This window comes from Eucalyptus grandis, chromosome 2 (genome assembly GCF_016545825.1).
Source record: "Eucalyptus grandis isolate ANBG69807.140 chromosome 2, ASM1654582v1, whole genome shotgun sequence".
Taxonomy (NCBI): Eukaryota; Viridiplantae; Streptophyta; class Magnoliopsida; order Myrtales; family Myrtaceae; genus Eucalyptus; species Eucalyptus grandis.
In genome coordinates this window covers 56,199,691-56,212,961 of record NC_052613.1, presented here as the reverse complement: position 1 = coordinate 56,212,961, position 13,271 = coordinate 56,199,691, and the positions used below count along the sequence as shown (strand labels likewise).

General features: G+C 43.3%; 2 protein-coding genes and 1 non-coding gene across 3 annotated transcripts; 1 reads left to right on the top strand and 2 right to left on the bottom strand.

Annotated features, from left to right (window-relative positions):
• Positions 1 to 2,659: 2,659 nt before the first annotated feature.
• On the top strand, positions 2,660 to 5,906 carry LOC104435733 (SRSF protein kinase 2). Its single transcript, XM_010048432.3, has 4 exons — positions 2,660 to 3,087; positions 3,707 to 4,684; positions 4,896 to 4,943; positions 5,045 to 5,906. Exons 1-4 carry the CDS (start codon positions 2,857 to 2,859, stop codon positions 5,459 to 5,461), a joined length of 1,674 nt encoding a protein of 557 aa, XP_010046734.2. The 5' UTR covers positions 2,660 to 2,856; the 3' UTR covers positions 5,462 to 5,906.
• Positions 5,907 to 6,167: 261 nt separating this feature from the next.
• Positions 6,168 to 8,007, bottom strand: LOC104434024 (GDSL esterase/lipase At5g22810). The gene is made up of 5 exons (XM_010046970.3): positions 7,694 to 8,007; positions 7,426 to 7,556; positions 7,010 to 7,249; positions 6,630 to 6,885; positions 6,168 to 6,530 (listed from the first exon to the last, which is right to left on the bottom strand). Exons 1-5 carry the CDS (start codon positions 7,944 to 7,946, stop codon positions 6,325 to 6,327), a joined length of 1,086 nt encoding a protein of 361 aa, XP_010045272.2. The 5' UTR covers positions 7,947 to 8,007; the 3' UTR covers positions 6,168 to 6,324.
• A 1,947-nt stretch (positions 8,008 to 9,954) lies between these two features.
• LOC120290994 lies at positions 9,955 to 10,116 on the bottom strand. Its single transcript, XR_005548804.1, has one exon. It is a non-coding gene; the product is annotated as a U1 spliceosomal RNA (small nuclear RNA).
• Between the last annotated feature and the right edge of the window lie 3,155 nt (positions 10,117 to 13,271).

Genomic DNA, 13,271 nt, shown 5'->3' with positions numbered 1-13,271 from the left:
TAAGCTGTTTACAATCACCATAGCGGGACTTCACTTCAACTATCAAGCATTAATCACAACAAAAAGAAGGATAACTGAACACAGGCAAGAGCCAATCCTTTTATCATATCTGTGGACCATAAGACTCAAACACTTGCACTACAGCCACAGGCGAGATGTATGTTTTGAGCAAATAGGATCAAAAAACCAATTATTTTGCCAAGCATGAGGCCAGATTAAATCATATAATTCATGTTTTATGGCACATGATTTGAATTCTTTATTATTTATTTTATTTTACGTGTTTATCTTTTATGATTTATTACTTTTGGTAGATGAGAATTCCTTTATTGCTTTAACTTTCATTTTGCTTGACTAAGTGATGAGCTGACACTTCCCAACTACTTTATGATTTTGTTTGTTTTGTGACGTATTTCTCCCCATTTGTTGCTCTACTATTGTGTCGTAATTGCTATTTGTCTTGATTGTGAATAAATAAAGATGTGTTATTGAAGTTTTTTCCTTTCGACGAATAAAAGAAAAAGGAATTGGCTGGTTCTCAAGTAAGCCTTTGAATTGGACCGAACTGGACCGTCGACATGATCGAGTCCAACACGATCAAGTTCAGGGTCTATAACGGTCTATAAGGTAAGTTTCAAATTTCCAAAAATTGGAAGTCTGTTCTGACATAATAAGTTCAAGATTTGAAATCTCGAAACTAACCATTTTGGAATCACTCACCCTAGTACTCATCAAAAGTTTGGACCCTTGCATTGTCATTTCCCTAAACTTGAGAGAGTAAATAGACTTACTTTCCCTAACAAATATCGCAACGCATATTAAACAAATGTATTAGCATAAACATCTAATAAAACTTCGAAAACTTTCTCCGACGGTGTCCCGTGCTCCTCCGATTGCAAGAACTCCTAAAATCAAAGATTCCCAGTGCAATAATATATATGCACGTGCACACACACGGACATGGTAATCATGACACTAGAAATGGCACATAAAAACCGCCGGTTTGCGACGCGCATTAAGGTCCACGCCGGTGTGTGAACCAACGCACGTAATTCTGATAAGTCCATCATTCTAACCAACCATCCGTCAGCGCTGAGGTCATCAGTCCTATAAACACATGTGGGATTCAACCTGCGGGGCCGCTCAACGCCGCCCGCCCGCGATCGGTGTGATGATTTTTGGGTCCCCGAATGGTCGAACGAACAACCGGACGAGAGACGTGTTGGACCGTCGTGTCGGTTGACCAGTGCCACGGTGTACTGCACTATCGTTTCCCCCCACACAGGACAAGCCCCCTTCGTCTTCGTCATCACCTACGTTAACTAAATAGGTTGGGAAACGAACCACCTAATCTTTCGCGCGCGCAGCCTCTTTTCGGCGTCGTTCCGGCGATCGATCCCCTGTTTTGCTTGTGAACGTCAGAATTAAAAAGTGCAATCATTGGAGACCAAATCGAGATGCGCTTTGCTGCCCTTCTGACTTAGCAATAGTCTGACTAGGACGACTGCCCACCGCACGGATAATCGCACGCTTAATCTGACTAAGGCTGTTGGGTAAGGATATTTAATGCATGTGTGAAGATTGGATGTATCGTGCATTTTGCATAAAAATTAGCATTTCCATACTTTGCAAGCGACTTCCAAGTTTGGTTCTTCGACAAACAATCCTAAACCATTTCTTAACTCACATATAATAGGTCGAGTTGTTATATAGATTGGTTTCATTTGAAAAATGAGTCATATATGGATTTAAACATAATATGGATATTAAATGGGTTTACAATTTATTTTGAGTCAACTCACCTCTATGAGTTTTTCTTAATTTTCTCTTGGCATCACTTGATTTCATGCTCGCTTACTCTGCATTCTTAACTCAATTTGGTATGAGTTTTTCTCGATTGGGTGAAAAATGAAAGCATTTTAGTAATATGAATTGAGTCATGTATAGGTTAGGTATGATTCAAATTGAGTGGAGATTATTAGATTTGTACAGCAGGAAAATGAATTTATTTGGGTCGAACTCTTTTCATTCTCCTAGCCAAATCGACCCATTTGACTGGTCTACTCTTCAATGAAAAGAGGTGCTTACCACGCCATTTCCTTGTACCGTCTCAAAATTAAATGGATGCCTCTCACCGTTGAGCCAGATTCTATGGACTGAGGTGTGGAGTTTTTTCTTGTTACGATATGAGATTTAGCGAGGGATAAAAACTTTTTTCCCTCCTGGCGGACGAAAGGGCTAAAGACGGAGTTCTGCTTTCAGAAGATTTTGTAGCACGAGAGATCCACATAAACAGATGGGCCCCTTAATTGGCAACAGGTAGAAAGGGATAAAACAAGTGGGCCTATTTCGTTCGGCCCACTCTGCCTAGCCCGCACTTACTCCTTACGTCAAGCCCGCTAACATGGGCCGTGTAGGGACCGAGGCTTTCCGGGAGGGGAATGGCGATCCGCTGCCTCCATGGACTCGAAACGCGGGCCTTTCTGTGGGCCAGGTACGGGCCTCTAGGGCCCGATATCCACTCGCGGTCGCACGTCACGGCGCGTGACGCACGCCCGCGTCGGCCGTCTCATTTTCCCAAACGATGGCGGTACCCCACGCGCGAGCGCGCGCGCACGTGGATAAGCTGTCCCCTCCACGGTTGCTGTCCCATTAATTTCTCCATTTCTTTAAGCTGCCGGCAGAGGCAAAGCTCGCTCCAGGAAAAACCCTAATTCCCAATTCTCCTCCCTCATCACCACCAGTCCACCATCCGAATCTCTCTCTCTCTCTCTCTCTCTCTCTCTCTCTGTGGCGGTTCGTCGCCAAATCAATCGAAGCGATTCGAAGTCGGTCGTCGAATTAGGGTCTCGTCCGATGGCGGAGGGCAAGGGCAAGGGCAAGGGCAAGGGCGGCGGCGGCGACGACGTGAGGAGCGCGGCGAGCGACTACACGTCGGAGGACGAGGGGACGGAGGATTACAGGAAGGGAGGGTACCACGCGGTGCGCGTGGGCGACGCCTTCAAGAATGGGTGCTACGTGGTGCAGAGCAAGCTCGGGTGGGGGCACTTCTCCACCGTGTGGCTCGCTTGGGACACTCAGAAATCGGTACGTTCGTCCTCTCCTTGGGGGGCTCTCTGTTTGATTGGTCGGAAAACTGCGATGAGGGAAATGGGAAGAGGAATGGAGTTTAGGAGAGTAAAGATTTGGTTTTTAAGATTTGGCTGCAAAGGAAAATGACTGAGGATAGACACTTTGTAATGCGTGCTGTCTAACTCGTAAGTTGCTGTTGTTTGTTCGAGCTGAAGCGTTGATGATAGGGATTAGTGCCATATTGGGTGATGTAGAAGTACGTGTATGTAAGTGTGATGTTCTTTCCTCGAAATACTGAAAATTTGGGTTAATTGAGCCAGCAATCAGTTCACTCAGGTACGTTAGTTGCAGAAAGGAATGTGTATACTAGCTTCATGGGTAGTTGTTTTGCAACTGTGTGGGGCTTCCCTGAGTAGACGACCTTGCTCCTTAGTTCTTAGTAATAAAAATGCTGATACCTCTATTGGAAATTCCTAGATATTGTGTAAGTCTCAGTTTGTCTGGTTACTCTTGAGATTTTTCATGTTTTTTTATGTAGTGGATTCTTGTCTTAATTGCATCAACTAATTCAGGATGTTGCCAATAATTCTCTCTGTTCTAGTCGTTAACAACTGGAGAAATTCATTATTTGTAGCATTATGTAGCTTTGAAGATCCAGAAGAGCGCTCAGCATTACACAGAGGCTGCAATGGATGAGATAAAGATTCTCAAGCAGATAGCAGAGGGAGATCCTGCAGACAAAAAGTGTGTGGTGAAGCTTTTGGATCACTTTAAGCACTCTGGGCCAAATGGACAGCATGTTTGTATGGTTTTCGAGTACCTGGGGGATAATCTTTTGACCCTTATCAAGTATAGTGATTACAGAGGGGTCCCTCTCCACATGGTTAAAGAACTCTGTTTCCATATTTTAGTGGGTCTGGATTATTTACATCGACAGCTTTCTGTTATACACACTGATCTGAAGCCGGAGAACATCTTACTTTTGTCAATGATCGATCCTTCTAAAGATCCCACAAAATCAGGTTCTCCACTTATTCCCCCAACAAGCAAGGATGAGGCAGCACGAGTGTCTTCTATTTCCAAGGAGACTAAGAGCGTGAATGGGAATTTAACTAAGAACCAAAAGAAGAAGATCCGAAAGAAGGCCAAGAAGGCAGCTCAAGGCCGTGTGGCAGAGGAACTTTGTGAGGAGGGAGATTCCAAAGCTTTTGAGCCCGCAAGTAGTAACAATGATGAAAAAGAATCTGAAGATTCGATCGACGAGCAGTCTCATGATTCTTTGAACAGGGATGATTCATCTAAAAGTGATGAAAATAAGGATGCCTATGAAGGAAATACACATCATAGAAGTCGGAGTCGAGCCACAAGGCAGAAGCTTCTGGCAGAAGTTGATCTCAAATGTAAATTGGTCGATTTTGGAAATGCTTGTTGGACTCATAAACAATTTACAAATGACATTCAGACGAGACAGTACAGGTGTCCAGAGGTTATTTTGGGTAGTAGATATTCAACTTCTGCAGATTTATGGTCCTTTGCGTGCATTTGCTTTGAGTTGGCCACTGGCGATGTCCTCTTTGATCCTCATAGCGGCAAGAACTACGAGCGTGATGAGGTATTTACTCATCAATGTAGCATCGAGTACTGTCATTTTTCTTGTGGGATTTCTCTTTCCTTTAACTAGTTTTCTTCTGTTGAAAACCCGGTCTATCATCACATGTCACAGTTCCTTTGAGGATTCTGGAATATTTTAGATCTGCCAGTTTTGTTAATTATGAGATGCTTATATTTAGGTGTTACTTCACTTCTTTTGGTCAATTTTGCAGGACCATTTGGCACTGATGATGGAACTTCTCGGCATGATGCCTCGTAAGGTAGCTCATCTGGTAGCTATAGGTGCATGAAGCTACATTTTTATAGATAATTTGTTTGTTTTTGTTGTGACAGCAGTGGTTATCCCGTGCTTCTCTTTCAGATTGCAATAGGTGGTCGATACTCTCGTGATTACTTCAACAGAAATGGTGAGTTGAGACATGTCCGCAGATTACGTTTCTGGCCTCTTAACAAGGTTCTCTTGGAAAAGTACACATTCAGTGAGCAGGATGCAAATGACATGGCTGACTTCCTTGTGCCCATACTTGACTTCGTGCCTGAAAAGAGGCCTACAGCTGCCCGATGCCTTGTTCATAAGTGGATTTCTGGGAGTCCTCGAGTTCTTCAGCCTTCTACAGCTGGTAAAATTAACCCATCTGCAGAACAGAATGTCTCAGATGAAAAGGAGCAGAAGGTTGAAAGGGAAGCAATGGAGCATGGTGTGGGGGAAATCAAAGTCGATGGAGCCCCCAAGCAACAACACTTGGAAACTCTAACTTCGTCTGACAGGACCAAATAGACATGACTAGCCTGTCTGTTTTGTCTCGTGTCCTAGTTTCTCTCTGCATTCACCCAAATTGTCTGAGCTCTTGCTGGAAATTTTGTGGGACGTATATAGATATAAGTAGCGGTCACCTTTGCTTGAAGTTCTACTGAAGTTGCAGATGGTTACTGTGAAAGAAATTTTGATGCAGTAATGAGAAGTGGATCACCCCGCCTATTATCTTCTTCTCAAGTCTTGGATTGCTGATGCCCCAAGTGCTGGATTACTCAAGTGTAGCGTTCTCATTTGGTCATCAGATAAACTTAGCATTCTTCAAGGAGGATGTATGATGTATGATTCTTTGTTGTGAGGTGGAAAAGAATTTATTTTTTGGGGAGACGGTCTCCCAGAGTGCATATGCTTGTTTTCACCGGCTTTCATAATTTAAATTTGTGGACCAGTTACGCATACATTTCATTTCCGCCATTGTTCCTTCCTGTTGGTCCTAGGAGGATCCCAAAGAGTGACATGATTTTGAATTGTAACCCTGGTGCACTGCTAAAGACGTGGAAAACGAATAGAAAAGAAGAGAAGACATCAATATGAGGTTTGCTAGGTCTATTTGTCATCATTAAACTAAGCTACCAAGATCATTAGGATGGTTATTGTTGTGATGGTGAGCTGTTCATTTGCGAGTTTGGAATTATCACAGGTGCTATGGTTATCTGTCTTGTAGATCATGGGATAAAAAAGTTATTGCCCTTTTATATATGAAGGGGTAATGTAACACAACCAGGAGTGTTCGTACATGTAATTTATTCTCACCTCTCTCGCACACATGGTATGACACTAGGTATTGAAGACAGTAGAGCGGAACTAAAATGTCAGAAGTTCTGTATTTATGACCCTTGCTCGAAGATGAGGGAGATGCCACTGGTGAGTAGATCATCAGACAATATCTTGTTGGTCGTCTCTGTTGGATGAAAACCGTCCCAGAACACGTATTCCGATGCATTTGCGCACGTGCCCACTGACTTTGGATTGCACAAGATCGATGTTTCTAACAAGCCTGTCCCGCAACACGCTCTCCTCGCCTCGGCAAAACCTGTCAAGGTCACCAATTTATGCATTTTCGCTTGGGGTGGCCATTTCTTAAATCGGAAGGTGTATGCCCTGATTATTTGAAATAGGAATTTTCACGTACCGCTGTCGGAGGGCTTTTGAACGATGTCGTAGAGAGGCTGGTAGATGTCTAGGACCACCAGATTAAGGCCAGAGAGCTTGCTCAGCAAGCCCTGAGAAGTGGCATTGAGCTTGTTGTTGAAGGAGACCGCGTCCCTGTTCAGCTTGGTGACGCAACCCTCGCTGTGGTTGCCGAATATCGTGATGGTTGCTGGCAAACACCCGAGCGGCGGCAGCGTGGTCACCCCAATCTTTCTTGCCCCTAACGAGTACAGTTCCTGCCGTGAAAAAACACCATTTCGACGTTACACATCACAATTCTCTTTTGACCATAATTATATAAGTCGACATTAAACTGATTAGAATTGACATAAACCCTCGAAAAAGAAAGAAAGTAAGAACCTGAATGAAAATGGAGTAGGATTGCATGAGAAGGTCGGAGAATTGGTCAGGCGTGTAGACTTTGTAGAGAAGAGGGTTGATGTAATAGTTCTGGGCAAAGTCGCTGCTTCCGGCACTGACGAGGTAGAGTCCATCTGATATGATCGCTGTCACGTTTGCTTTGTACTTGGCCGCGATCCTTATGATCTTGTTCTGGTACTCCTTGTAGTACTTCAGCTGCTCAGTCAACGAAATCGTGTGCTACACCACCACAACTCACAATTGCACATTGTTAGTCAGTACTTAAGACTTGCCAAAGTCGATACTGAAGCTAGAGATGCAATAACCAGCTTAATGAAATCCATTTGTACAGCGTCGGGTCGGGGCATTAGTTTTATCATATGTTACAAAATCAAGAAAGAGAGAGAGAAGAGTACATATAGTTTTGCTGTTGAGTCATAGTAACCGGAAGAAGCGGAAGCAAAATTGGCGCCGATCAGAAGGTGCTTTCCTTTGGCCTTTTGGCTGAGATAGGCTGGTGGGTAAGAAGTAAACCCAATGTTTTCAGCTGCCACCAATCACACATATCATTTAGTCACACATGAACCGCATTGCCTACTCCTCAAAACCGAAAAAGAAGGAACAGATATGGAGAGTGTACATAATTTGAAAAATGGGGCACGACATGTATGTTTATATGTGTACCAGTGAAGTCAGCGGCGGTCTTGCCATTACAGAACCTCCCGGTGGGCTGGTGCTTGATGAAGTCCCGGCCATACGGAGGGAAGTTTGCCTTGACGATGGTGTAGAGGTGGTTGTTGTTGCCCGTATCCACGACCGAGTCCCCAAACACGAACATGGAAGGCACCAAAGGCTGCCCGTCGACCACCACGCACAGCATCGTCACCATCATCACTACAAGCGAACATGACGCACCTAAATGACGGTATAAGCCCATTGTCTCCAACACTCAAGAACACATGCGGAGAACTTATGATCAGCTACATTGAGGAGAAGTGTTGGACACTATATAAGAGAGTGAGAGCGTTTGGAAGAAGCTGATAAATCGCGCGAACGGGTCTAAGGAGAGAAAAAGAAAGGCAAAGAAACTGTTGGAGGTTGAAAGTGCATGTGTTGCAATAAGTTAACCTGACGAATCTCCAAGCTTTAGACTCACGCATACCTTCTTCTTTAATGGTGTTAGGCCTGGTCTGACCTAATTAATTAAATAAATTTCTGGTCTAGACCGGCAGATGATTGGTGGCCATCATATGTGGAACCTCGTTGACATGACATTATTGTGCTAGGAGACTTGCAATCCTAGTGGAAGAGGTAACTTTCCATGCGAGTTCATCTTGAAGGTCTTGCTGACATTTCGTCCCTGACTATACAGAGGGTCGAAAGGAATAGGATTTGCAAGAAAATTACATTAAGATGAGGAAAAAAAAAACTCGACTTTCTATGACCATATTTTGTCGTTTTACCGATCAGAGAAAAGACAAGATTATCTTCTATTAGTGGTATGGAGGTGTCGAGCCGAATGGTATCACTGATCTAATTGGATCTTTTGTTATCTTAAATTTCAAAGCATGCTAGTTTACAGACATGTCAATAAAATGGATAACTATGATTAGTTAGGCGATATTGCATTGGCCGGGCATGGCTAGTGATATTACTGAAGAATAAAATATTACCTCCCCAAGACAATCTTTTAAATTTATCCAATTGATAGCGAATGCACTAGAGACAATGCTATCATATTCCTTCAATCTTTGATATGCAGTCAGTTTGGCAAGAATGATCCCAGGAATCACTAAGCAGGGTGCATGAACTGTTACTTGAACTCGAACCTCGCTGCATTTCAATCTTTGCAGTCACTCTCTTAGCTAGTAATTGCAATTCATCGAGGGCATAAGCTTAGACCCTTTTTCGCTCGACATAGAAATCAATGAGATCCGACCCGACACGCCAAGGGAGACAGAGTGATTGTTTTGTGCAAACAGGGAGAAAACAAAGGGCGATGGTTCCACCTATATTACCCTAATGGCGTGTCTTGATGAACTCTTTATTTGAGCTGTACTGGCTTCTGAGTCACTCTTTCAGCTTTTACCTGGAAGCGTCCACGAGTTTCTGTTTTTGAATAAGGAAAACTAGAGTTATGTGGCTGGCACCAGGATTTAGCCAGGTTCTGCTTGTTCTACTTTCGTGTCGTGCATCCTCCATTTTGCACTTCTATTGTTGTTCCAGGGTCACTATCCGCAGGGACAAGAAAATGGCATTACTGAGGTTGGGGTCAAGGCGCCTTCGATAATTTCCAAATAACGTGTGGAAGTATTATGTGTAATGATGATCCGCATAATACCAAAATTCCTATTCACAAAATAATCGTGTGTCACAATGGGAAAGCCCACTTTTTAATCTTCAAGTAGCTAAGATGGTGACACGAGGCATATCTCTTATTTAAGGTAATATTTTTCCTCCTTAATTTGGGTTGAAATAGCACTTAAATCGACCTCTCATTGTGATACTATAAAACGCCATGTGATATGTCAAAAACTAATCAAGTTCGATCACAATTTTTCAAAACACGAAAACGACAAACCCCAATTTAAGATGTATAAACACTTCATGTGACATACGCTGCTTATGGAAAGATTGTGCCAAATTGGGGCGACCAATACGATGACCTTGTCCACTTGCGAGAAAAACATCGTATTAGATTTCTAGATCAAACGCGCATGGGCATATGGTCCAAGAAGATCGATCGAGTGTGTGACCTTCGGCTGTTTCTTCGTCATATGGAGACAACCGACGCTGCACTCTCTCGATCCCGTTTCTTCCCTTCCAAAAAAGCCCATAGTTCCCAATTCCCAAGCCTCAGTAATCAAGCACCGCTCCGTTATTGTAGCACATAACCGGCCTTTGAAGAGAGGCCCATAGAGACGAAAAGCACTAAACTCGAATTGGTAGGGGCCGCGCGAACGCAGGCCCCCGCTGCCACAAATTATGACGTAGGCTCAGCCACTATGGACTGACCTTAGGCGAGCGCCCCTCCGTAGTGCAATGGAGGTCGCTAACCTAGGCCATGGGCCTTCCTGATCGCCCATCGACCCCGTCCAGGTAAGTATGTTGCAATTTGCTCCGAGCCCGCATCTTATAGTCCTTTTACCTCCTCTCTCTTATGCTTTGGCCCGATGTGGGACTCCCGAACAGCCTTTGCAAACGAGCCAAGGAAGAGACCTGGTGCGTTGCGTAGAGAAGAGAAAACCGCGGTTCATTTTGAGGACGCCTCCCAAGCTTTTTCACCGCAGCGAGCATGATTCGACCCGTGTTCGTTTCCTTCCTTGAGACGAGCGGGTCATCATTGCCTCCGTAGTGAGCATACAATGAACACACATCAGCAGCTCTTGTTCTTTTCTACAATGCGTTGCTCCCCTTCGTCACGGAATCGGGCTATCGGTAGCTCCATCCAGGACTCTGATGAATTCCTTGCGCCAGCGTTTGAGTACCGTCACACGGGAGCAGGATGATGAGACATGAATCTAATTGAGTCAAGAGTCGAGCGGATATTTCCATATTCAAACCCAAGCTTGGTTTGCAGTTCGAATCTCGACCATCAAGGGCACGACCAATCGGAGTGAGTGGGAGTGGGAGATTGTCCAACCAACTTGTGAGCTCGGTTTAGGCTTTCAAAATATCGAAGACTACTCAGAATGCAGGAATGTGGAAAGATATCCAAGTAAATAAATCCATTGACGTAGCTTGCGAAGGTGCCAAAGTCGACAACAAGAAAGAAACCCGGACTAAGCTCGATCTGGAATTCCAGTCACTCGGAATTTGGTCGTCAATGGCACTCAGAACCAATCACGTCCGAGTTCAAATGACTCCGTCTAGATGGCGTCTGGGACCTTCGGAACCTTCGGAACCTTCGTCGTCCTCTCATGCCAAGCGCTCGTTTGGGCAAAAACTCTTCATCTGGGAAGGAAGAAGGGACTCGGTTGGGCGGGCTTTGAGAGCGCTGGGATCGAGGTCCTAATCGAACCCTGGGCCGAGTCCTCACGGGCTCGGCCATCGATGGGCTTTGAGAATGGGCCGCTCGCGGAGATGGTGGGACAAGCTTAGCTGCGGCCCAACTCCAAGTACGCACCAACCTGTCAATGAACGCGCGCTCGTCGCGTCGCAGTGGCAAATGCGTAAATTCCTCCTCCCGTCGGTGCTGCTTCGCCGTTTCCCGCGAGAAGTGCGCTGGAAAAACGCGCCTTCCTCGAGATCGCCAGATGGGACCCCGAGTGGGGATCGATTCGCGCCCGAAAATGAAGCATCCGATACCCCCTTGATTTGAGGCCGTGCCGTCTTCGGCACGTGGCTTAACGTATATTATGCAAGTCGAGGAAGGGCGTCAAGCTCGAGACTGCACTTTTTTCCTTAATCGATAATAAGAACGTGAAAAACATTGGTATCTCGGTATCTCTTCATATAAGAATGTGAAAAATCAAACTGAACCAAACCCAAATGAATTGATAAATTCAATTTTTTTCGCTTTGGATAATATTAAAAATTATTTTTTAATTGGTTCTATTTTTATCGATTCTATTAACCGAACTAAACAAATAAAATCTAAAAAAATTTCTTTTTATTTTTTAAATTTTTTTAAATTTTTTTAAAAATTTATCTTCTTTTTCCATTTCTTTCTCTTCTCTTTTCTTTTTCTTTGCAAGTGAATGAAGAAGAAGAAAAAGAAAGAAAATAATAAAAAAAAAAATTTAAAAAATTTATTGAAAAGGGTACAATATCTAATAGCAAAATATAAACCGAAAAACCGAACCCAATTGAATTGAGATTTCGGTTCAAATTAATTTCGGTTTAGATCGGATTTCAGTTTAGTTAAGTGAATTTACTTATTGAGCGGGTTCAATTCGATTTTAAAAAAAAATAAAACTGAATCGAACCACTCACACCCCTAATTGAATAGTGGACATTCGAAATGAGTCATAGAATAATTTCTTAAGCCGAGTTATTACATGGGTTAGTTATATTCATTAGAATTAGACGCACAATTACAATGGAATAGAAAGTAAAATCGATAAAGATAATTCAAAACACAAGATTTTATCACAACTTACCCTTGAAATTATGATTATGTAAGATTTCACTACAATTAGCACATCACACCCATCTTATACATTAATCAATTATAAAGAGAAAGATAATATATAACTAATAGTTATTCATAAGCCTAAGCACAAACTATTAATAAAAAATATACTAAAACTATGAAAGCCCTTTGGCAGCTTAGAGGCACTACCTTATGACTCTAGACCTTGAGACCTCGTGCCTTTCAATCAATTGAGAGCATGAGTCATACCCCAATCATATTATCATAAATAAGTTTAAACACAATATAGAAGTTAGGCCTAACTCACCTTTATAATTGCCTCAATTTGGGTATAAATTATATTAAATTGTGTTGGATCAAAGTATCCTAAAATTGCTTCATCTAAACTCTGGAAACCTCCTGGATTGGGAAGAAAAATTTACACTTGGGAATTAGGGGGCTCTTTAGACAGGGAAGATAAATTCCACCGCACCTCATAAGGGATGTTTAAGGAATTGGTTGGCCGATATAGCCGCCCACGCCAATGAAGGTGGAGAGATGGGTGAAACATCCATTGTAAGGTCGACTCGTGTTTCGCACAATATCTCTCAATCTACTTATTGGTCTTGTACTATCGGTTGAGAGATATCGTGCGAAAGTGTTTTAGCAATATGGATTTAATATGAAATATTAGATTTGCATCATAAAGGGATTACATTTTCGGCTTGACTCGCCCGTTGGATAGGTTCATTTTAGAGCGATCCAAAACTAAATCAATTTTCCCCTGAAAGTCTGAATTTTTAGATACATTCGGACCAACAGATGTCCACGTGTTTCTCGTTCTGGATTATTGATTATGCTCGGTCGTGACATGTGGAGCAAATTCGCAATTGCATCCTGGGAAGCGCTGAGAAATGTAGGGTAGCCTATCGCGTGCGCGATGTTAGATTTGCAGGCTTTTTCTCGAGACGAGCATTTCCTTGGATGTCGTGCGATATTCGTTTCTTTCGCGATACTCCAGGCAAGAGTCTTCCGGTCTAGTAGTAGCAGTGAAATTAGTAAAAGAGGGCACGCCCGAGAAATCAGTGAAAATCCCGACTTCATAAGCGAACCGATTAGTAACCAAAGCAGAGCGTGCCTCGTTTTAAGTGACGTGGCAATGGAGTAATCTACGTGTCCAATTTGCTA

Excerpts from the sequence above, each read along its gene's own strand:
- LOC104435733 (XM_010048432.3), top strand. The coding sequence starts at position 2,857 with ATGGCGGAGGGCAAGGGCAAGGGCAAGGGCAAGGGCGGCGGCGGCGAC. Across the intron at positions 4,685-4,895 it reads AGAACTACGAGCGTGATGAG|GACCATTTGGCACTGATGAT; the intron begins GTATTTACTCAT and ends TCAATTTTGCAG. Across the intron at positions 4,944-5,044 it reads TCGGCATGATGCCTCGTAAG|ATTGCAATAGGTGGTCGATA; the intron begins GTAGCTCATCTG and ends CTTCTCTTTCAG.
- LOC104434024 (XM_010046970.3), bottom strand. The coding sequence starts at position 7,946 with ATGGGCTTATACCGTCATTTAGGTGCGTCATGTTCGCTTGTAGTGATG. Across the intron at positions 6,886-7,009 it reads CCTACTCCATTTTCATTCAG|GAACTGTACTCGTTAGGGGC; the intron begins GTTCTTACTTTC and ends TTTTCACGGCAG. Across the intron at positions 6,531-6,629 it reads TCAAAAGCCCTCCGACAGCG|GTTTTGCCGAGGCGAGGAGA; the intron begins GTACGTGAAAAT and ends TGACCTTGACAG.